The 24,758-nt window shown below is 40.8% G+C and overlaps 1 protein-coding gene across 6 annotated transcripts in view; it reads left to right on the forward strand.

Annotated features, from left to right (window-relative positions):
* Nucleotides 1-24,758, forward strand: part of LOC102142214 (cytidine monophosphate-N-acetylneuraminic acid hydroxylase) — a 357,828-nt gene that overhangs the window by 258,953 nt on the left and 74,117 nt on the right. For 4 of the 6 annotated variants that reach the window (XM_074038754.1, XM_074038755.1, XM_065544342.2 and 1 more), the window contains exon 3: nucleotides 19,655-19,714. In XM_074038754.1, the coding sequence (XP_073894855.1) occupies nucleotides 19,704-19,714 (11 nt within the window). In that variant the 5' untranslated portion in view covers nucleotides 19,655-19,703. Of the gene's footprint in view, nucleotides 1-18,698; nucleotides 18,792-19,654; nucleotides 19,715-20,272; nucleotides 20,296-24,758 lie in introns of those variants that run through there. The other 2 variants (XM_065544341.2, XM_065544345.2) reach the window with 2 other exon arrangements.

A 24,758-nucleotide genomic window follows, 5' to 3' on the forward strand; every position in this document is an offset into this window, starting at 1 on the left:
TCTTGACTCCCATGCTTCCTGACTGGGAGAGGCCTCCCAACAGGGGTTGACAGGCAACTCATGCAGGAGAGCTCTGGCTGGCATCAGGATGGGGCACCTCTGGGACGAAGCTTCCAGAGGAAGGAGCAGGCAGCAATGTTTGCTGTTTTGCAGCCTCCACTGGTGATACCCAGGCAAGTAGGGTCTGGAGCGGACCTCCAGCAAATGGCAGCAGACCTGCAGCAGAGGGGCCTGACCATTAGAAGAAAAACTAACAAACAGAAAGCAACAACATCAGCATCAACAAAAAGGACCCCCACACAGAAACCCAATCCAAAGGTCATCAGCCTCAAAGATCAAAGGCAGATAAATCCACAAAGATGAGGAAAAACCAGCACAAAAACACTGAAAATTCCAAAAACCAGAATGCCTCTTCTTCTCCAAATAATCGCAACTCCTCCAGCAAGGGCACAAAACTGGATAGAGAATGAGTTTGATGAACTGACAGAAGTAGGCTTCAGCAGGTGGGTAATAACAAACTCCTCTGAGCTAAAGAAGCATTTCTCATTCAATGCAAGGAAGCTAAGAACCTTGACAAAAGGTTACAGTAACTGCTAACTAGAATAACCAGTTTAGAGAGGAACATAAATGACCTGATGGAGCTGAAAAGCACAGCATGAGAACTTCATGAACCATACACAAGTATCAACAGCCAAATCCATCAAGGGGAAGAAAGGATATCAGAGATTGAAGATCAACTTAGTGAAATGAGGCGTGAAGACAAGATTAGAGAAAAAACAAAAAGGAACAAACAAAGCTTCCAAAAAATATGGGACTATGTGAAAAGACCAAACCTACGATTGATTGGGGTCCCTGAAAGTGACAGGGAAAATGGAACCAAGTTGGAAAACACTCTTCAGTGTATTATCCAGGAGAATTTCCCCAACCTAGAAAGACAGGCCAACAATCAAATTCAGGAAATACGGAGAACATCACTAAGCTACTACTTGAGAAGTACAACCTCAAGACACATAATTGCAGATTTCTCCAAGGTTGAAATGAAGGAAAAAATGTTAAGAGCAGCCAGAGAGAAAGGTCAAGTAACCTACAAATGGAAGCCCATAGACTAACAGCAAATCTCTCTGCAGAAACCCTACAAACCAGAAGAGGGTAGGGGCCAATATTCAACATTCTGAAAGAATTTTCAATCCAGAATTTCATATCCAGTCAAACTAAGCTTCACAAGTGAATGAGAAATAAAATGCTTTCCAGACAAGCAAATGCTGAGGAATTTTGCCACCACCAGGCCTGCCTTACAAAGAGTTCCTGAAGGAAGCGCTAAATATGGAAAGGAAAAACCAGTACCAGCCACTGCAAAAACACATCAAAATAGGAAGACCAATGACACTATGAAGAAACCGCATCAACTAATGTGCAGAATAACCAGCTAGCATCATGATGACAGGATCAAATTCACACATAACAATATTAACTTTAAATGTAAATGGACTAAATGCCCCAATTAAAAGACACAGACTGGCAATTGGATAAGGAGTCAAGACCTGTTGGTGTGCTGTATTCAGGAGACCCATCTCACATGCAAAGACACACATAGGCTCAAAATCAAGGGATGGAGGAATATTTACCAAGCAAATGGAAAGCAAAAAACCCACAGGGGTTGCAATCCTAGTCTCTGATAAAACAGACTTTAAACCAACAAAGATCAAAAAGGACAATGAAGAGCATTACATAATGGTAAGGGGATCAATGCAACAAGAAGAGCTAACTGTCCTAAATATATATGCACCCAATACAGGAGCACCTAGATTTATCAAACAAGTTCTTAGAGACCTACAAAGAGATGTAGACTCCCACACACAGTGGGAGACTTTAACACCCCACTGTCAATATTAGATCAATGAGACAGAAAATTAACAAGGATTATATTCAGGACTTGAACTCAGCTCTGGACCAAGTGAAACTAATAGACATCTACAGAACTCTCTACCCCGAATCAACAGAATATACATTCTTCTCAGCACCACATATCACTTATTCTAAAATTGACCACATAATTGGAAGTAAAACACTCCTCAGCAAATGCAAAAGAATGGAAATCTTAACAGTCTCTCAGACTCAATCAAATCAGAACGTAGGATTAAGAAACTCACTCAAAACCGTACAACTACATGGAAACTGAACAACTTGCTGTTGAATGACTACTGGGTAAATAACGAAATGAAGGCAGAAATAAAGATGTTCTTTGAAACCAATGAGAACAAAGACACAACATACCAGAATCTCCGGGATACAGCTAAAGCAGTCTTAAGAAGGAAATTTATAGCACTAAATGCCCAGAAGAGAAAGCAGGAAAGATCTAAAATCGACACCCTAACATCACAATTAAAAGAACTAGAGAAGCAAGAGCAAACAAATTTAAAAGCTAGCAGGAGACAAGAAATAACTAAGATCAGAACAGAATTGAGGGAGATAGCGAACAGAATTTTGTTCTGATCTTAGTTATTTCTTGTCTCCTGCTAGCTTTTAAATTTGTTTAAAACACTTCAAAAAACACTTCAAAAAAATCAATGAATCCAGGAGCTGGTGTTTTGAAAAGATAAAATAGACCACTAGCTAGATTAATAAAGGAGAAAAGAGAGAAGAATCAAATAGACACAATAAGAAATGATAAAGAGGATATCACCAGTGATCCCACAAAAATACAAACTACCATCAGAGTATTTATAAACACCTCTACACAAATAAACTAGAAATCTAGAAGAAATGGATAAATTGCTGGACACATACACCCTCCCAGTACTAAACCAGGAAGAAGCCATATCCCTGAATAGACCAATAACAAGTTCTGAAATTGAGGCAGTAATTAATAGCCTACCAACCGTATAAAACAAGGCCAGATGGATTCACAGCCAAATTCTACCAGAGGTACAAAGAGGAGCAGGTGTACCATTCCTTCTGAAACTATTCCAAACAACAGGAAAACCTATCACATTTGATGTACTAATAGCTCCAATCCATATAAATGTTGTCCAGTTAAACTTAGACCTTAAAATACAGGATGTGGGTAGAGTTTAATCTGGTTGGTCATAATTTTTACCTAAGATGTAGCTCCTTTGCAATAAAATGAATACAGAAACAGCTTCAGTTCACTTTACTTTTCACAACTGTCTTGACTATAGATGGATTCTACTGATAAACAGTCTCCTACAGGTGAGTAGAGCTTTTCTCCTCCATCCAAGCACACATCATACCCACCACCCCTCACTGTTATCCAAATTTAAGTCAATGAGGAAAGCTTTTAGTCTCACACCTAGGCTATGCCTGTAGAACTGGCTTGTCACACACACACTTCTCTGCTAGGAGGCAATGTTGGTACAGATGTACAGCATTTCTAGTATGTTGTTCCAAGTGTGTGCAACATGCAGCATTGCTGTATCAGGTTGTATATACAGGGCAGGGTGAGGTATGTACTCATGGAAGGCAGTAAAATGGAAATCAAAAGAACTTTTTTTTTTTTTTTTTTTTTTTGAGACGGAGTCTTGCTCTGTCGCCCAGGCTGGAGTGCAGTGGCGCGATCTCGGCTCACTGCAAGCTCCGCCTCCCGGGTTCACACCATTCTCCTGCCTCAGCCTCCCGAGTAGCTGGGACTACAGGCGCCCACAACCGCGCCTGGCTAATTTTTTGTATTTTTAGTAGAGACGGGGTTTCACCGTGGTCTCGATCTCCTGACCTTGTGATCTGCCCGCCTCGGCCTCCCAAAGTGCTGGGATTACGGGCGTGAGCCACCGCGCCCAGCCTTTTTTTTTTTTTTTTTTTTTGAGACCGGGCCTTGCTCTGTCACCCAGGCAAGAGTGCAGTGGTACTATCATGACTCACTGCAGCCTTGAATTCCTGGACTCAAGGGTGCTTCCCACTTCAGCCTTCTGAGTAGCTGAGACCAAAGGCACATGCCATTATGCCTGGCTAATTTTTAAATTTTTTTGTAGAGACAGTGTCTCACTACATTGTCCAGGCTGCTTTTGAACTCCTGGGCCCAAGCAATCCTCCTGCTTTAGCCTCCCAAAGTATTGATATTATAGGTGTCAGCCATTATGCCCAGCCTAAAAGGACTTTCTCTTTCAGAGTGCCCCTGTCTTTATTTGTAGAGGATATTCAATTTCTTTAATTACCTGGCATACTTTGAGTCCATCCCTGAGCTATTCTGCTATACTTTTCTCTATCCTTTCTGTAGATCTCAGCAACCTCAGTCACTAGAGGATCATGTGGATTGGGATCACACAATAGGGAACAAATGTTCAAGGGTACTTTTGAAATAGTGCTGGAGACCACTGTGACCATAGAATATCAAAACACATTTGGATAATACATTCCTGTAAATGCAACCTTAGGGGGTTTAAAGGGGTAGTCTGTTGGGAAATGAATTGCAAGAAAAAAATTCCACGGTGATAGGGACTGTCACTTCACCTCTTATTGCAGCTTGCCAGTGGGACATGCCATCTCCAACAGGACTGGCTGAACACTCTGCTGGAACGGGGGGTCCTGTGCCAGGTCATTCAATTCCTTGTGGGTTCTCTTTGGAGCTTTGGTGGGAGGCAAGTGGTGTTCCCTCCAACCCCTGGGACCAGGATGAGGACAGGGAAGGGGCAGGCGAGGGAGCCTGAGGCCACCTCCCAGCTGGAGAAAATGGGGAGTTGGGGTGAGGGGGTCCGGGGAGACAGGATGAGGGCTGGGGATGCCTGCTGAGTGGCCACCATGTTACTCTGGGCGGCCCCTTTGTGCACTGCAGCAGCTTAACTAACTTCCTTTTCTCTGGTAATATTTGTTGCTTAAAAGAGGATGGATTTATCTTTCTCTTAGTTAATATGTTAATAGTTAATATGGCTATATCAGCTTTCTCTTGGTTAGAATCTTTTCCTATATCTTTCTCATATAGTAGATACAAGCATATAAACAGGCATATTTCAGGCTCAGGTGTATAGAATTGATCATAATATTAACCATACTATTGTGGGTCTGTTTTATGTGTATATAATCTGTTGTTTTTGCTAGCTCTTGTTCATTGTGCCTTGGCTGTTTAGTTATTTTGTACCATGAGCTGCTTCATGGTTTAGAATTTTACTTACAGAAATTCTCGTTAGCTAGCTTAAAGATGGGGTCCTTCAAAGAGAATTTTCCCCTTCTTCTAGGTTTACGGGAACTGTTAGTCCAGGGGCCTCTAAATTAAATGTTCAGCAAGACTTTTCTCCAGTTCTCTCAGGTAGTGTAAATTCAAGCTACAAACACGCATAAAGACTAGATTTCTCTGGTTTTTAGTATTTAGAAGGCTGTTTCTTTTCTCGTTTCTGCTTAGCACTAAAATTTGAGCTCATAGATTTTCTTTTCTTTGGAGCTGGAGGTAAGAAGGGAGAGGTGAGGTGTTGGAGACTATTATGGGTTTATTTCTAGTTCTTTCTAAAAATAGATGGTTTAACCCATTATGATCCCAACTTTTTTTGTGGAAGATCTCCTTTTAGACACAGTTTAATTTTGCTGACCAGTAATGATTCAATGAGGGGAATTTCGCTTTCTTTTAACAGACTCCACAACGTGGGCAGACCCTGGGCTGTGTCTTCGGTGCCTTTGAGGTCATAAAATACAAAGTTCAATCTCTTCTTCCTCGCTTCTCTCATTTGACAAACGGCTGGCTCCAGGCCTCTCACAGCTTCCCTACAGTGACTCGTCTTCACTTAGTCCCTGATTTGAGAATTCCTTACTTTCTTACTTTCATGGGCTCTTTTAAGATTTTCATCAGGTTTTTTTTTTTTTTTTTTTTTTTTTTCCAGTTGTTTTAAATAAGAGAATCTGTTGATGTATTTAGCTCACCACCTTACTGGAAACAGTCTAAATTTAGTAGATCACACTTCAAACTCTGTTGAATTGCTTCTTTATGCTTTTTCCTCTTAAGTAATTATATCTCAGTATATTACAGTCATGAATATTTGTTTTTTAGAAATTCCAGGATATAAATTTGTTTTTTATAAATTCCTAAATTCCAGGAAAAGACACTGGGAGGGTGGTATGCTCTGGTTGGTAAGTGGTAAACATTTTAGTTCCAAGCTTGAGTCAGCTTCTTTAAAAGGATATCACAAAGTTCTGAAACAGATACCACAGACTCCTTAAATCTGTCAGCTTGAAACTGCACATGAAACTGCCCATTTTCTATGTTTAGCTTTTATTTCCATTCAGTTTATCTTTTGCATTTACTTCTGTTGTTTATATTTCTGCTTTAGTAGCTTTCTTCCAAAATCAAAATCATACAAACAAGCTGTAGTGAGTTGAGTGCCCCCGTCCCCAAAGCTATGTTCACCTGGAACCTCTGAATCTGACCTTATTTGGGAAAAGGAACTTTGCAGATATAATTAGGCTAGGAATCTCAGGATGAAATCACCCTGGATTATCTGGGTGGGACCTAAATCCAATGACAAAGTGTGTGTCCTTATATAAGAGGAGAAGACACAGGGAAGAAAAAAAAAAACCAGAAAAGATGATGTGAAGATGGAGGTGAATAAGGCAATGCATCTATAAGCAAAAGAATGCTGAGGATTTCTAGCACCCACCAGAAGCTAGGAGAAAAGCCAAACCAGGTTCTCTCCCAGAGCCTCTGGAAGGAGTCCACCCTGCTGCCACCTTGATACCATGTTCTGGCCTCTTGAATTGTGAGAGAATAAATTTCTATTGCTTTTTTAAGGCACTCCATATGCGGTCATCTGCTATGGCACCTTCAGGAAACTAATCTACAAATTTATAAATTCCCTCTGCCCTAGTAATTTTTAAAAGTTTGCAATCTAGTTTTCCATCAAGCATGATCAAAGAATGACAGTCAGATGAGAGAACTGGATTAGAACATCTCTGGAGGCTGTATTTCAAGAGTTTCCTGGTTGTGAGGATCAAATACACTGTGTGTGCTTAAAGCATTTAACAAATGTGAGAACTTCCGTAAGATGACCATTGCTTTTTTAAGAAGTCCAGCACTCAAGCTCAGTGCCGACCATCAGCTCCCGCTTTGTTCTCAACTACAGCAGTGGTTTTAATGTTTGACGCTTCCACCTGTCTTTCCTTTACCCCCTGCCCCTCCTCCTTCATACACACTGAAATTAGCTCTCTGAAACTTCTCATAGCAAGTCTGAATTTTGTAGAGAAGTAGTTTTTTTTCCAATGAAGAGTAGCAACAGAACAAATAGCCCCTGGAATGTGTCTACCAAATTACAATGCCCCTCGCCCCAACAATTTTGGATACTTTGTCATCATAGCAGCTCTCTGAGATAGGTATTGTCATGAACATTTTATATATAAGGATAGTTTTTCTCCAGTTAGAATCGAACTGGAGTTGGAGGGAAGTTTGGAATTGCTAGCCTGTTTCATCAATTAATTAATTAAACAATTTTTGAGTAAATATAATGTACTAGACTCTAAGATGCTCTGGGTATTCAAATATAATCAGTCTATTCCAGGTGTCATGTGCTGATAAGCGAAATAATATATCACTACTAGCAATAGTGTAGCAATTTTATAGCACTAATAAATTTGAAATTTTAAACCATTATTATAAGTAGGAATTTTTTATATACCACAAGTGAAACAGTATAAATCAATAAAAATGTGTTCTAAAGCCCTACTTATGGTTGTTATAAAGTAAACTGAGGCACAATAAAATTTTAGAGTTTATCTGAGGAAACAATGATTCATGAATGGGACAGCTCCAAACCAGAAGTGGCTTAGGAGCTCCATGGAGGGAACACAAGAGGGCAGCTTTTATAGGGTGAACACAGAAGTAAAGCAAATAAAATATTTGATTGGTTACAGTTAAACCTACAGAGAGCCTTATTTGGTCTATCCCTTTGGAAAGCCCCTAGTTACATAGGTTTATTGGCTACTTCAGATTGGCTGAGCATTTATAAAATATAGCTCAAGTTTCTCTTACGCTTGTAAATCAAGCAAGGTTAGGATGAGGCATAACCAGTTTTGTCTGCTCAAGGATTCTTCAGGCCTGGTTTTCATTTTGCTTACTTTAACATTTTAGTACCTATAAATTTACTTCTTTCTTTTTAACTGCTGCATAGTATTCCACAGAAGAATGTACCATAATGTATTTGCTCATTCCTCTGTTGATGTTACCAATATTTTGTTGCAATGGACATCTTTTTGTATAAATGCCAAAGTATTTCTTTAGAAAAAGAAATACTTTAGAAGTAGAATTGGTGAGTCAAAGGATATTCACATTTAAAAGTTATTATATAGATTACAGATGGTCCTGACTTACAATGGTCCAACTTATTATTTTTCAACTTTATACAATGATGTGAAAGTGATGCATATTTAATAGAACCTGTGCTTTGAATTTGAATTTTGGTCTTTTTCCAGAGCTCTAGTGGTAAGTAGTATGATACTCTTACCTCATATATTCAACATTTATTATAAAATAGATTTTAAATTAGATGATTTTGCCTAACTGTAGGCTAGTGTAGTTGTTCTGAGCATGTTAAAGCTAGGCTAAGCTATGATGTTCAGTAGGTTAGGTGTATTAAATGCATTTTTGACTGAAGATTATTTTCAACTTACAATAGTTTTATCAGAACACAACCTATTGTAAGTCAAGGAGCATCTGTGTATAGATACTGTCAAATTGCTAAAAACACTCTATCGATTTTTGTTCCTATCAGTATTATGAGCATATACTTTTTTCAAAGTCCTCACACAATATTATTCATCATTAAAATTCTGTCACTACAAAGGTAGAAAAATGACTCACTGTTATTTTAATTGGTTTGTGGGGAGGGCAGAAGAGCAGGTTAAGGGAGACTTTCACTTTGTTTCTTCACATCTAATGGGAGACAAATCTGCATGACCTGGCCTTAGGTGGACTGAGCCAGTCTGAGACAGGGCTGCAAAGCCTTTGGCAGATGTCAGCATTCTTGAAACACAGAGGCTCTTCAAGGCTGTTTCTAGTGAAATTTTAAAATTGTGGTTTAAAAACAAGGATTACTAATTGCATTGATATTAATATAGCCAAGACTTGCTCTTTTTTGTTTAATGAATACATGGTGTATCTTTTCCCCTTTCTTTTGCTTTCAAGCCACCTGTGTAATTGAAGTTGAAGTGAATTTCTTATAGATAGCATATTGTTGGAACATGTTTTTATTTTTATCCCCTCTGCAAATTTCTGTTTTTTAATTCGTATATTTAGACCACTTACATTTAAGGGAATTGTTGATATGTTAGGACTTATATCTGCCCCCCTACTTTTTCTTTTTGTTTCCTCTATTTCCTGTTCCTCTGCCTCTCTTTTTTGTACCTTCCTGTGGGTTACTTGAACATGTTTCAGGATTCAATCTTAATTTATTTGTTTTATGTTTTTAAATTGTAAGAGGGAGGATCTAGGAGGAATGGGGCTTTCCATCATGGCTGGAGCTGGAAGTTGTTGAGTAATTATTTTTTATTGTCATAAAATGTACATAACACAAACTTCATCACCTTAGGCATTCTAAAGTGTGCGATCAGTGGCTGTGTAGGGAGAAACTCTCTCAAACTGTGTCTTCACTCTCACACCACAACAATCAACACAGAAGACTTCTATGACCAAATATGTTGGGGGTTGGTTGCCACGCTTTAAGCAGTGGACACCAGCCAAAGGTCCTCCAATTCAATTCTTACACTATCTACCTAGAGATGGCGTCAGACCCCATGAGTTGGGTCTCAGTCCCCAAGACTGTCTGCTCTATACCAATTGCAAGTCTGGGCCTCTGAAACTTCTGACCAACTAGCTTGAAGTTAAGGTTCCCAGGAATTCCCTCTTTGGGTTTGATTAATTTTCTAGAGCAGCTCACAGAATTCAGGGAAACACTTACATTTACTTGTTTATTATAAGGAATATTACTAAGAATACAGATGAAGAAACATGTAGGGAGAGGCATAGGAGAAGGAATGCAGAGTTCCATGCCCTCCCTGGGCTCCACCCTCCAGGAGCCTCCATGTGTTCAGCTATCTGGAAGCTCGCTGAACCCAGTCCTCTTGGATTTTTATGGAAACTTCATGACATCAGCATTCCTTCCCCCAGGGTACAAGGCGAAACCCTCATGGGGGAGACTCTTAAGACCCACAATCAGAAAGACAGGGAACATTAGAATCCTGCCTTGGGTCAGGTAAAAGGAATGCAGGAGAGAGGTTATTTCCTGAGGCCTGCCTCTGAGACCTAACACACCCAGCATTATAACAAAAGACTGTAACAAGGGATATGGGAGTTATGAACCAGGAACTGTGAAGGAGAACATCATCGACTGTGCCAGATGGAGCTCAGATTTCCGGGCAGGGGCTGACTAAAATGCATTATTTGAATATCATGATGCAGAAGATAGCTAGCTAGCTAGCTAGATGAAAACAAATATGTATATTTTCTATAATGTTCTATAACACGAGAAGTTTCTCAAACATTTATTTATATTGTTTGTTTATTCCCAAATATTTATATTTCCCAAATACGACAGCAAGGAGATTGAGAAATCACAAAGGACAGATGAGAGCAATGTTGCTTAATGCCACAGAACAGGATATCATTTCAAGGAGTTACTCAAAGTGCTTCACTTCTGCCATTATGAACTCCTAAGCCCCTCAGCAGTGTGGGTGGTCGCGGGGAGGTGTTGAGGTTAGCAGCACCCACAGGCTTCTCTTCACACAGGATATGCTATGTAGTGAATCGGTGTCAAGACTGGAGGAAGGCAAGGGTTTCCAGAACACCACCTCAGGCCGTGGTTTGGAGTCGTCTCATTGAAGTTTACAGAATCACAAGTCACAGATACTGTGCACATGTACTCTAGAACTTAAAGTATTAAAAAAAGAAAAAGTCACATATAATTAGGAGGCATTGAAATAGAGACCTGGTTTCTTTTTTTCTTTTTTTTGAGATGGAATCTCACTCTGTCACCCAAGCCGTGCACCCAAGAGTGCAGTGGTGAGATTGCCGCTCAACCTCTGCCTCCCAGGTTCAAGTGATTTTTCTGCCTCAGCTTCTCAAGTAGCTGGGACTACAGGTGCACCCCACCACACCTGGCTAATTTTTGTATTTTTAGTAGAGACGGGTTTCACCACATTGGCCAGGCTGGTCTCAAACTCCTGACCTCGTAATCTGCCTGCCTCAGCCCTCCCAAGTGCTAGGATTACAGGCGTGAGCCACTGTACTGTGCCCAGCTGACCCCATTTCTACGACTAGTTTAGCCACAAATTAGACATGTAACCCGAGGAAAGTGACTTAACCTCCTAGGGCCTCAGCTTCCCATGTTACACACCCCTGGGTGGGGATGACAGGAGGTGTGGCGGGGTTGAGCTGGATAATATAAGGTTCCTTTCTGCTGTAGACATTTATGAGTTAACGTTTTTTATGGATTGCTGCTGCTTTTTTTTTTTTTTTAATGTCAAATTCTTGTGTATATAAGGCCTTGATTCTTTCAGGTCCGGGTTGTATGGCCATGAGCTAATTCCGGATGACTTATTCTAGAAGCAATTGTTTAAGTATCCTTTACTTAGCTAAACATATGCAACATAAATTCATCTAATATAACGTATGTTCTCTCATAACATGCTACTGGCCAGAGTTATTAGATTTTGTTCACACCCTAGATCCTGCTGTATTTTATAGCACTTCAGAATAACAATCATTCATTAAAAACCCTTCGACCCACCTTTGCTGTTCCTGTAAATACACCTGTCCTTTACAAGCATCTGGCTCTTTCTATCATTCTTCCTCCAGAAATCATAGTATTATAGATTTGGAAAATGCTAAGCCTTCATTTTCTTGTTATAGACTGGCTTAGGTGTCCCTCTTGATTATTCTTAATGCATTCAGTGTATTAATTCGTTTCTTCATTCATTAAAAATATGCCCCATGCCAGTTGTTGGGGACATTGCAATGAACAAGACAGGCATGGTCCCTGCTCTCATTCAGTCATGTCTAGGGGTAAAGATAAACATTGGATAAGTAATAATTGGGGTGCTGACTGTTAAGAAGAACTACAGTGCTATACAAGTTGTGGGATCATATTGGGCTTTAACCAATTCCTTGGGAATTAGATTTCTAGATGAAGTGGCATTTAAGTTGAAATCTGAGTAGTGAGTAGGAGTTAGCCAGGCAAAGACGAGGAGGGGGGAACCACTCCAAGCTGAGAGAACAGCTGAAATGAGAAAGTCCATGGAATATTTTTTTTTTTACTATGAGAAGATCACACTGGCCAGAATAGAGAGAGGACTGGGGAGGGTGATTTGACCTGAGTCCACAGAGGTAAGCACAAATCAGACCAGGATGCTTATGGCACGCCATACTAAGGATTTTGAACTTTATCCTCATGGAAGTTGGAAATCATTAAGAGTTTAAAGAGAAATATGATCAAATCTGATATTTTAAATAAAGCTCATTTGGCTGTGATGTGGCAAGTGGGCTGGAGGCAGGGTGGTAAGAAGAGACACAGGACGTTCAGTTGGGACATTCCTGCTGTGGTTCAGATGAGAGCTATGTGGGCTTGGACTAGGGCAGTGCGTCTGCTTCAAGGGGAAAGGGTTTGGTGTTTTGTGGAATTTGGGGAATGAGGGAGGAAGAAGGGTCAAGAATGGTTTCATGAAGCCCAAGGGGAGAGTGTTTTTAAAATGAGGACTTCATCAACTGTGCCAGATGGAGCTGAGATGTCTAGGAAGGGGCTGACTACACTAGAATGCATTATTTGAATATCATGATGGGAAAGATTTTTTTTTTTGAAACGGACTCTTGCTCTGTTGCCCATACTGGAGTACAGTGGCGTGATCTTGGCTCACTGCAACCTCTACCTCCCGGGTTCAAGTGGTTCTCCTGCCTCAGCCTCCCGAGTAGCTGGGACTACAGGCGTGCACCACCATGCCTGGCTAATTTCTTGTATTTTTAGTAGAGATGGGGTTTCACCATGTTGGCCAGCCTGGTCTCGAACTCCTGGCCTCAAGTGATCGCTCACCTTGGTCTCCCAAAGTGCTGGGATTACAGGTGTGAGCTACCACACCCACCCAGGAAGATATTTTTGACTTCAGGAAGAATGCTTTTGGTGGAATGATGCGGGTGAAAGCCATACTGTGTGGCTTAAGGAGTGAATGGAAAGGAAGAGGAGGAGAGAGAGGGAGAGAGAATACACCTCTTTCCAGAAGTTTGGCTCTGAAAGTAAAGAGAAGGGGTTAATACTAGAGGGTAATATTGAAAGAATTGTAGTTTTATAGGTGTTTTTCTGTGTTTGTTTTTTTGTTTTGAGGCAGAGTCTAACTCCATCACCAGGCTGGAGTACAGTGGCATGATCTTGGCTCACTGCAGCCTCCGCCTCCTGGGTTCAAGCAATTCTCCTGCCTCAGCCTCCCTAGTAGCTGGGACTACAGGTGCACGCCGCCACGCCTGGCTAATTTTTTTGTATTTTTAGTAGAGATGGGATTTCACCATGTTGGCCAAGATGGTCTTGATCTCCTAACCTTGTGATCCACCCACCTCGGCCTCCCAAAGTGCTGGGATTACAGGAGTGAGCCACCACACCCAGCCAGTTTTACAGTTTTTAAAATGGGAGAAGCTTGCACATATTTAGATGCTAAAGGAAGGAATAGATAGGAAAGATTTAAGAATCAGGAGACAAAGAGACAATAGCTTAAGGTTCCCAAGAGTATGGGGTAGAGGAGAATGCTTAGAACTAAGATGGAGGAATTGGTCACTTGTCACATTTGCTGACATTTTACTGACATTTTCTGGCTGGATGTCTGTCTCCTCACCGGGCTGTAACCTCCTGAAGGTGAAGGCTGAAATCGTATTTGATTTTATACCCTAGCACTTACCGTAGAACTTAGCACAATAACGTGCCCTCTGAGTGTTTGGCTGGGCTGATGTGTCACTTGTGGTAGGAAGGTCTCCACAAATGTGTTCCCTTAAGGATATAGACCGAAGGCCTTGAAAGCTTAGGAAGCTGGGGATTGACTTGAGGTAGGGCTTCTTGGATAGATTTTTTTAAATGAGAACTATGGAATGGCAAAGTTGTCTGGCCTGTTAGTTAGTAACTTCGGCTGTTTATGCCTGATCCAAAGGCCTAGGCTAAAATTAGTCATGGTAGAGGTAAAAAGCAACGTACAACATGCAAGTCAAGAACTACCACAATGAATTCCCTCCTTCTTGGCTATCTCCTTGGTCTAGAAAGAAAGATGAACCCCACAGCAGCACTCCACAAGAAGAGAAACAGTGCCCACTCATTTGAGTCCACTTCTCTTCAGATCTGATGCAACTTATCTGCACAGGCCATGAATGGAACGATGAAAAGATGACCTGTAATCTTTCCCCATTCAGTTGCTGTTAAATTTAGCACAGACATAAAAATTAAGAAATTCAATGAAACAATTATGTTGCATTCATATTTTTCTCCTGCACTGCCATTAATATTGGTTGGTAAAAATTATTCCATACTTATTTCCAGGAAATTTGAATAGACTTAAAACTGCCTGATACTTTGGTGATATTATTCCAGGAATGAGAAAATGAGACAGAAATGGTCTGTGGATGTTTTCAGGAAGGCAAAATGGCAAAGGAGAGCTAGATTAAAAGGTGTTACAAAAGCAAACTAGTTAATACTTCCAAGAAATGAATATGCTAAGATTTTGTTTGCTAATCAGCATTTATTAAACATTTACTGTGTGCCACTGATCTAGGCTCTTGGCCGGATATGAGCAACGAAAAGAAGGTAGTATAGTGCTTGGCTTCCAAAATCTAGTGCAGTCCTAGAATGAATTCAGGTTTCACTAAGGCTACTTAGGGAGGAAGTTCTCTATGTTCTAGCAATTAATGCAGGCACCCACATAAAGACTCAGTGGTGAATGGGTGGGAAGAATGATTTTTATTCATCAGCACAATATCTTAAAAATCCCAGGGTAGCCTTCTTTGATAAAAGACAGTACATGACTTGAAAGGCTTAAGAGGGGTCCTCTACTGCCCATTATGGATTTCTGTTTTGAGACTTGGATGTTCTAAAGTGCTTGCAGAGGAGATTCTGAGGCCCACCAGTAGCCTAAAAAACTCCAGGCCTCACTGCCCCCACTCCTGGGTGGAACACAGAAGTAGAAGATGCTATTCAGCTCAGTGACCCTGCCCACGATGCACTTGACCCTGTGAATGCCTGTGGCCGTTCAGGTTAGTTCGTCTTCCTTCCTCTCCCACACCATGGAGATACAGGAAAAGAAGGAGGATAAGTGTTTTTTGTGTCTTTCTCTAGTGCTGACATTAGAACTTGAGGCTCCAGCCTTGCACGAGGCCCGATGGGCTGAGGTTTCTATGCTGGGTTTTTCGAGATCTCTCCAGACCCTTCCGGCAAATTCCTCTTTTGACTCGAGGAGGTTTTGGAAACAAATGAGTAAGACAGACATAGTCTCTGTAATAAGAGAAGAATGGTGAGTCAAGGATGCCTGGAAAACAGCAATAGCTAAGGTCAGGCAGAAGAAAAGGAAAAAAAAAAAAAAAAAAAAAGACAAAGCAAAAAGGGCTCTGGAGGCACAGGAGAATCTGGAGAGCTGAAAGCTTCAAGAACGAGGTAGCCACAGTCCTGAGTGTGATAAGGAGCACCAATAAGGTAAGGGCTGACACGGCTTTTTGGGATTCACTGTGTGGAGGTCACTGGTGGCCTTTGTGACCTCCTGGATTGTCATAGAGGAATAAAGTTAAGAAGTGGAGAGGAGGAATAAGAGAAACAAACAAACTTGGCAGATGAATAAAAAGGATAATTGCTAGAAGAGCAATTATCTCAGGTAGATTTCTATTAGGACGCTGTTTCAAGGCTGGAAAAAAGGTGTGCTGTGTGGGCGAGAGTATCTAAAACCTTTACCAGAGAAGGCTGGAGGGCCTCTTTGGGAGATGAAGCTCTCTGTTAGCTGGAGATTCAACAAAGACTCTGAGGCTGAGAGGACCAGTATACTGTGGAACTGATTTCTGAGACCACAGTTGGAAATTGTGTGTTCAGAGTCCTTACAAGTCTGAAAAGGCCTTTATTTTACAGCCACACTTGAATCACCATTTGGCCGTAGAATTCTCCCTCAGAATTCTGTAAACATCACCCCATTGGGTCTCCTGGCACTTCATTTCCAAATGAGACGGCAATGTCCACTGGTTTATTTGCCCTTGGTGGACACCTGATTTTGGTGAAGGGGTTGGGGTGTCTTTTGTTGGGAGAAGTGAGTGTGAGGAGGGTTGGGGAGTGGTCTGGAAGTTTGTAGGATTTCTTGTAGGATTCTTTTCTGTCATTTATAAGTTTCATCAGATTATCTGTAATATGACTTTTTTCAGTATTCCTGCCCAACAATCCTTAGATTCTTTAAATATGAAATCTAGATTTTCTTCTATTGAGAAAAATGTTAACTTATTCTTGATCATTCCTTCATTTGTTTTCTGGAATTTCTGTTACGTAGAAGTTATATATTATTCTTCCTGTTTCTTAATTTTCTTTCATAACTTCTCTTTTAGGAGATTCCTTAAATTGGTTATCTGTTTCACAGATGCCAGGTTTGGTTTTTGGCATATGATTCTGCTACTTAAGGCTTCCACTGTTTTTTCGTTTTGGCGCCCATGATTTTATTGGAAAAATCCTTTTGTTCTCTCATTACCCCTTTTCATTTATGTGACACCTTCCTGAAAATTACCCCTCCCTTTGAGATTTAAATAAAATGTCTGGGTCTTCATCCCATTCTTGATGGGAAATTTAATGCCTCCCCTAACTTGTGTTTTTGATTTTTTTTTTTTTCTTTTCAATTCCAGGATGTTTTGTATTTGGTCCCCACCTAGGTCCAATTTTATTTGTCCTCGATTTCCTAATTGTACCTCTTCTTATAGTCTGTTCTTATAGTTTGTCCTGGTGCAGACATAGAACACACCTTTTTCCTTTGTGTTCCCCAGATGGCATTCTTCAGCACACTTTGCTAAAAGTCTGAGGTAGTGAAAAGGGTGGCGTCACCGCTCTCCAGAGAGCTTTCATGTGTTTTGAAAAGTCCTCCATCTGCCCCATTACCAGGGATTTGTCACCTACCACCTTACTAACAGGGCTCCTCTCCTGCTCTGTTGAAAGGAAGAGTCACTAATGGATGCTAGCAGGGTTTAATACCTAGGTGATGGGAAGGTCTGTGCAGCAACCTGCCATGGCACATGTTTACCTATGTAACAAACCTGCACATCCTGCACATGTACCCCTGAACTTAAAAGTTGGAAATCAAAAAAGAGAAAGGGTCCTCTGTTCTCTGCCTTTTTTTATCTTCCTGTTTTCAGACAGAACTCCCTTTACCTGAATTCTAAAGTTCTCTTTGTTTCTATCTGATATTTAAGTCAAAAAGATGTTACCACACCTGTTCTCCCCTTCAGAGAATTCAGGTTCCTGCTCTTATAATCCCTTTTTATGCCTTGATGCATTAAATTTCTTTCTCTGAAAATTCTTCCTTGTTTTCTTTACTAAATCTATCTTGCGGAAAGGTATCTTTGCCCTAATTGTTCAGTTTGTGATTATTTCTGGCAGCTAATTTTCCCCATGTGTCTAATGTTTCTTGTATAAGAGAAAATGGATGGCTTTTATTTCTAATCAGAGGTCTATTTTGCTCAACATTGGCAACTCCTGTGGGTTCCCTAAGCAATTGTGCATGTCAGGGTTCAGTTCTTTCTGGTGGTTTCCTGCTTTCTTTTCCTATGTGAGACTTATGTAGAATTTATTTAACATGCAATAAATATGCACCCTCCAGCAATAAAATATGCACATAACATGAAATATGTTTACAATATGGAAAATCCCACAATCATAATGGTAGGAGAAAGGCCAGATACAAAAGAGCATATGATTTCATCTATACAAAATTTAAGAGTAGGTATAACCAGTCTATGGTGATACAGATTAGAGGAGTGGCTATCAATTGAGTGGATGTTGATTGGGAAGGAGTTAGCTGGAGTCCTAGAAATGTTCTATATCTTGATGTGGGAGGTAGTTACATGAATGTATACCTGTGTAAAAAGTCATAGAGCTATACATTCAAGATTAGTGCATGTTACTGTATGTAAGTTATACCTCGCTTTAAAAAATGTCATGTGATGTCGTCTAGAACTAGGGAAGGAAGAATTTGAGAGACCTTCTTGATTTGGAGAGGAAAAGAATACTTTTGAGGGCAGGTGTTACTTAGAAGAATTTACTAAAAATACAAAAAAAAAAACTTAGCCGGGCGAGGTGGCAGGCGCCTGTAGTCCCAGCTACTCGGGAGGCTGAGGCAGGAGAATGGCGTGAACCCGGGAGGCGGAGCTTGCAGTGAGCTGAGATCCGGCCACTGCACTCCAGCCTGGGTGACAGAGCGAGACTCCGTCTCAAAAAAAAAAAAAAAAAAAAAAAGAGAATTGCTTCACATAGCAGTCTTTTCTTCCTTTATCCTACTACCAGACATTTCTCCAACTAGAATAGATGTGGTTACAACTGTCCTCTTGCTCTTTCCTGAGAATTTGTTCAGTTGTTTCCTACACACCATTTTAAACGTTGTGGCAAATACAAGTTCAAAGTCACGTTGCCAGTGCTTCGGAAACTTACAGTCTAGTTGGAGAGACGAGACTAACATGAAAGAGAATTTAGTGTTGCTGTCTTTTTTTTTTTTTTTTTTTTTTTTTTTTTTAAGCACAGATTTTGAGGCACAGAATTCTCCAGGGATTCAGGAGAGAGTGCACTCAGTGGGAAAAGGAAGAATTGATTTTAATGAAGTGGGGAGAACTTAAGGTGAGTTTTTGAAAATACATGGGCAGGCACAATGCCAGCTAGTTCTTCACTGTATTGTGTTTGTTGAGAGAACCACAGAACACCTGCTTGCTAGAGCTGAAACAGTGGCTGGACAAGACAGGATGTTTATCAAACTGGGGAAAATAAACCAAGAGGCATACAGATGTCTCAAGAGATTTAGACTTGGGCCACTAGTCTGAGCCCTCAGGGTTGAGAAGACAGAAGTACAGTCAGGGGAGGGTAGGGATCAGAAAGGAACAGAGGCCAGACCTAAACTGTACGCCCCAGTGGGAAATACTATACAGAGGTCTTTTCTTTTATAATAAAGCAATTCTTATTATATTACAAAGAAAACCAAAATCCGTTTTTGTGACAGGATGACTCACAGAAGGATACATAAAATTAGTGAGTGATATATTAAGTTATCCTTAATATTTTCTCCTCATGCACCACATTCATGTGTCTGCAAAACATACATGTGCATTCAGGCACACATGTATGAACACACATACGCACACACACTTCATACTCCTGTGCTGGTGGGGAATTCGGAGTTTATCTAAAGTGCACCATCCACTTGCTAGGCTCTATGGGTGGAGCTGGAAGGGTAATAGAAAGGTTGGCAGATATATGAAGACAACTGAAATTCATATCAGCAGGCCGAGGGTTCATGTCACCAGAAGTCTGACTCGCCTGCTGTGCTCTTGCCTGCTGTGCTCTCGTAATTGCTTTTGGAAAGGTTTTCTGGCTACAATAAAATCTGATTAAATTTGTTACCAAGCAAATTGAATTGTTCAGGCTGCAGCCTTTCTAGAAGTTTTAAACATTATTTAAAAGAATATTTCAACCTCACTCCATTTCAGCTATCTCTGAGGAGCTGCTCTTGTGCTGTTTGGCCCCTGCCTACTCGGAATGGAACAAAGGTATGGTGTGCATTGTTTTTCTACTGAATTTAGGATATTTATTTTTGATGGTTTGTCTTTTCATCTTCTGTGACTAGGTATAAGAATTGAGAGTTCTTGCTGGGGGATGGGGAAGGATTTATGATGTTAAAACAATTTTCGAATATATAGTATTTGCCATCTTCGGAACACCTGATTTACAATTCACCCAGTTACTTGGGTATAGAACTTGCTTGTATCGCACCCTGCTTGCCCTTTATATTCTATCTACTTGAGCCCTCTTTGCAACCCTGTCCACTTTACCCAACACCCTTATCAGCAACACTGCCTTTTCTGTATACTTCCCTTATTTTTTTCTCTGGCCGCTAGCAGATCTTGTTTTTGGAGCTTTCCTTCTGTCAAGACATTACTTACTGCTTTGCTCAGGTCTCAGAAAGCTTTGGGATCCAGAGAGATACTAAAGGATTGGGGCTGAAAAGGCATGGGAGACTCAGGGTTTGAACTTGAGGGGTGCTATGGACTAAATGGTACACTGAATTCATGGATCAAAAGTTCAGTCAGTCTTAAAGCTCCAATCAATACAGTGTTGACTACTTCATGGGGTAAGTAAGATTTTTGTGGGCTGGTTAGAACTTACTTGCCATTTGCAACTTGTTTTTATGGGAAAATATCAAGTGCAGTATAAAATAAACATTTAGACCACTACCTAATCATAAAGGGGGGGTGCTTTCTGTAGTATATTTAATTAAACACATACTATTATAACACTTTGCTAAATTCTAGTTCTCAAGTAAATATAAAGCCATTCTAAAGATATTTTAGGAATGGTGACATGTTTAAATCTCAGGTTTATAAAAAGGGTTGTAAGAATGGCTGTTGTGGGCCATTAGTTTCAATGCTGATTTATTCTCTCAACAAATATTTGTTGAAATCCTCATGCGTGCTAGGTTATGGAGTTGCAACAGAACCCTAACACAAACATGGTTCCTTCCCCTGCATGGCTTACAGTTTTCTGGGGGACACAGATATTAATCAACCAACCTCATAATTAAAAATGAAATTATTGGCCAGGCGTGGTGGCTCACGCCTGTAATCCCAGCACTTTGGGAGGCCAAGGCGGGTGGATCATGAGGTCAGGAGATTGAGACCATCCTGGCTAACATGGTGAAACCCCGTCTCTACTAAAAATTAAAAAAAAAAAAAAAAAAAAAAAAAAAAAATATATATATATATATATATATATAGCCAGGCATGGTGGTGGGCACCTGTAGTCCCAGCTACTCGGCAGGCTGAGGCAGGAGAATGGCGTGAACCTGGGAGGCGGAGGTGGCAGTGAGCTGACACTGCGCCACTGCACTCCAGCCTGGGGGACAGAATGAGACTCCATCTCAAAAAAAAAAAGACAAAAATGAAATGATCAGTTTGATAAGTGATGTTAAAGAAAAAGACGTAGTGCTGTGAGGCTGTATCACAGTGGGATTTGACCTTATATGGGGAGTCAGGGAATTCCCAGTGGGGCTACTGATTGAACTGAGACCTAAAGTATAAGGTACTGGGGGAACCTGCCCCCAATATTTCAACATAGTTTCTTTCTATTTTCCATAAGCATCAGCTGGCTGAGAAATAAAGAGACAGTACAAACAGAGGAATTTTACAGCTGGGCCGCCAGGGGTGACATCACATATTGGTAGGACTGTGATGCCCGCCTGAGTCTCAGACCAGCAAGTTTTTATGGAGGGTTTCAAAAGGGGAGGGAGTGTAAGAACAGAGAGTAGGTACACAGATCACAGGCTTCAAAGAGCAAAAAGCAGAACCACTGATAAGGGTCCAACAAAGATCAAGTGCTTCTGAGGGGAACAGGGCAAAGGGCAAAAACAGAACCACTGATAAGGGTCCAATAAAGATCACAGGGCAAAGGACAAGAGCAGGACCACTGATAAGGGTCTATGTTCAGTAGTATTGTCTTGATAAACATCTTAAACAACAGAAAACAGGGTTTGAGAGCAGAGAACTGGTCTGATCACAAATTTACCAGGGAGGAATTTTCCCAACCCTAGTAAGCCTGAGGGTTCTGCAGGAGACCAGGACGTATTTCAGTCTTTATCTCAACTGCACAAGACAGACATTCCCAGAGCAGCTGTTTATAGACTTCCCGCCAGGAACACATTATTTTCCCAGGGTATTAATATTAATATTCCTTGCTAGGAAAAGAATTTAGCAATATCTTTCCAACTTGCACGTTTGTTTATAGGCTCTCTGCAAGAAGAAAAATATGGCTCTTTTTGCCTGACCCCGCAGGCAGTCAGACCTTATGGTTGTCTTCCCTTGTTTCATAAAAATCACTATTATTTATTATTCTGTTCTTTTTAAAGGTACATTGATTTCATATTGTTCAAACACACGTCAATTTGTACAGTTAACACAATCATTACAGAGGTCCTGAGGTGACGTACATCCTCAGCTTACGAAGATAACAGGATTAAGAGATTAAAGTAAAGATAGGCATAAGAAATTATAAAAGTATTATTTGGGAACTGATAAATGTTCATAAATCTTCACAGTTTTATGTTCCTGTGCCACAGCTCCAGCTGGTCCCTCCATTTAGGGTCCCTGACTTCCCATAACAATAAGGAGAGTTAAATCTGTGAGGAAGGGATCAAAAGAGAATATTCTGAGTATAGGGTTGTACACTGAGGAAATGAAAGAAGGCCAGATGTCATTAGGAGGAAGAACATAGTACAAAATAAGCTGGAAGAAGTACATAGGGGTCATTATATATGTATCACCTCCTAGGCATGTTAGGAATTTTGCTCTTTCTCCTAGGAACAGTGACAGGAGACAAGTGAAAAAAAAGATTGATAGGGTGGAATTATTTTAAATTTCCATTTAATCTATGTTATTCTGCCTCATTCTCCATAATGTGATTATTAAGCATTGCATGCCTGTGTTAAAACATCTCATATACCCCACAGTTACACACATCTATGTACTCACAAAAATTTAAAATTAAGTAACTATGTTATTCTTGGTCATCGTGGAAAGAACAACTTAGAGAAAGAGTGAATTTAGGGTGACCAGTTAGGGGTCTATGGCAGTGGCCCAGAGGGCTATGGGAATGGCTTAGACAGGGAGGATGGTCATGAGAGAGATTTAAGAGGTAAGATTAATGGATTTGACTTAGCTATAGGGTAGGGAGACAAAAGGGAGTTGTTGAAGATAACAGGTTGTCATGAAGTACATTTGAAGGATGAGAATGAGTGAGATGCACTGAGCTGAATTTTGGATATGCTAAGTTTCAGGTGTCTTTAAGACATCCAAATACATATGTACAAAAGGTAGTTAGCTATACAGATACAACTTTGTGGCTCAAGGTCTACTCATATATGTGTTTGAGAGTCATTTGTGCTCAGGAGATAATTGAAGCCAAGAGTATGGAGGAGACTCTCTAGGGAAAAACTGTCAAATGAAGAGGTTGTAGAACTGAGCCTTGAGGAGCTACAATATTTAATGGCCAGATAGAGGAAGGATCCATCTACAAAGCAAACAAAAAAGGACTGAAAATGTAGGAAGAAAACTAGTAAGCTATTAGGTGTGCCGAAACAACAACCACAAAAAGTATACCTGGCTATAAACGAAGGGAGAAAGAGAACTAGCTGGAGGGTCTTTGGGGCTGAAATGCTTAAAAAAAAAAAAAATAGAAAAGAAAAAAAAAAAAAGGTTTGGACGGTTTAAAAAAGCAATATAATGTAGATTCCTTCTACATACCATTCATGAAATGACAATATTATAAGATAGCTGGCAAATCAGTGGTTGCCAAAGGGTATGAACAGTGGGGATGTGACTATAAAGGGTAGTCCTTGGGAGCTTCACTGAGGAAGTTTCTTGGTGGTGATAGAAGAGTTATATGTCATTTTGTTTGTTTTTTGAGATGGAGTCTCACTTTGTCAGCCAGGCTGCAGTGCAGTGGTGCAATCACAGTTCACTGCAACTTTGAAATCTGGGCCTTAAATGATCCTCCTCCCTAAGCCACCCAAGCTGTAGCTGGTACTACAGGTGTGCGCCACCACATCCTACAAGAATTATGTATCGTTTTGTTCTTCACATTCCTGTCAGACACTTTATAAAACAAATGGATCCAGTAGGGAACAAACACAATCATTTTGCTGACTGTAGTGAATACAGAGGGAAAGAAAAAAGGTTTGCCTTAAAGTATTTGAAACCCACTGACTGTATGAAAATGCTACTTCCAGGCACCTGGGCTGTGACTCAGATGCTGATATTAACACAACAGAAAGGTCTCAATTTAGTGACTGTCCCACATGCTCCAGCCTTCCTGATGTTATCTCTCTGTATTTTTGAAATGACAGAGTCTGAACATCTTGGACAATGATTGAGGAGGAGGATCAGAGAGCCCAGCCAGACAAAGTTAGAACAGACTTGGGTCTTGCAGGCTATGCCTGGTGAGATCTGAGTTCTTGAGAAATGTGTCACATTCAGGAGCCTGCCTTCACTTTTTCTGCTGCTTATTTTGTAATGGAAGAAACAGACCACCACTGTGTGAGAGGCGTCCTTCCTGGCTTCCCTCCTCACAGCTGTGTTTCAAAGGGGAAGAGGTCTGTGAAGGTCAAGCACAGGCACAGCCAGAGCCCACAGAGTCCACTGGGACCAGCATGGGGACAGTCAGAGTCTGTGGTCCTCCTGCCTACTGCATGCCCTACACTATCTTGTGGGGGTTGGGGTGAGGTAGCTGCCGTGGGGAGGAGCACTGTGACTGAAGGAAATGTCTTTTCTCAGCTGTGGTCATGCCTAACCTCTGTCTCAAACCCAACTCTGCCTTTCCCTTGGAGTGTCCAGAAAAGACAGCAGGAGCCAAATGACAAGCCAAAGTTAGTGTGACATTTCCATGGAGTAGGGGTTGCAAAATTCCCATTGAGAAGAGGAGAAATAAAGGCCATGGAAAGAAACTCCAGGGAAATGACAGGCCTCATTCACAGACTATGTCCAGAATAAAGGAGCCCCAGGGTCAAGGATCAACAATAGGCCTGTTGGAAACTAGGGTCCCACT

Source organism: Macaca fascicularis, chromosome 4 (assembly GCF_037993035.2).
Source record: "Macaca fascicularis isolate 582-1 chromosome 4, T2T-MFA8v1.1".
Taxonomy (NCBI): Eukaryota; Metazoa; Chordata; class Mammalia; order Primates; family Cercopithecidae; genus Macaca; species Macaca fascicularis.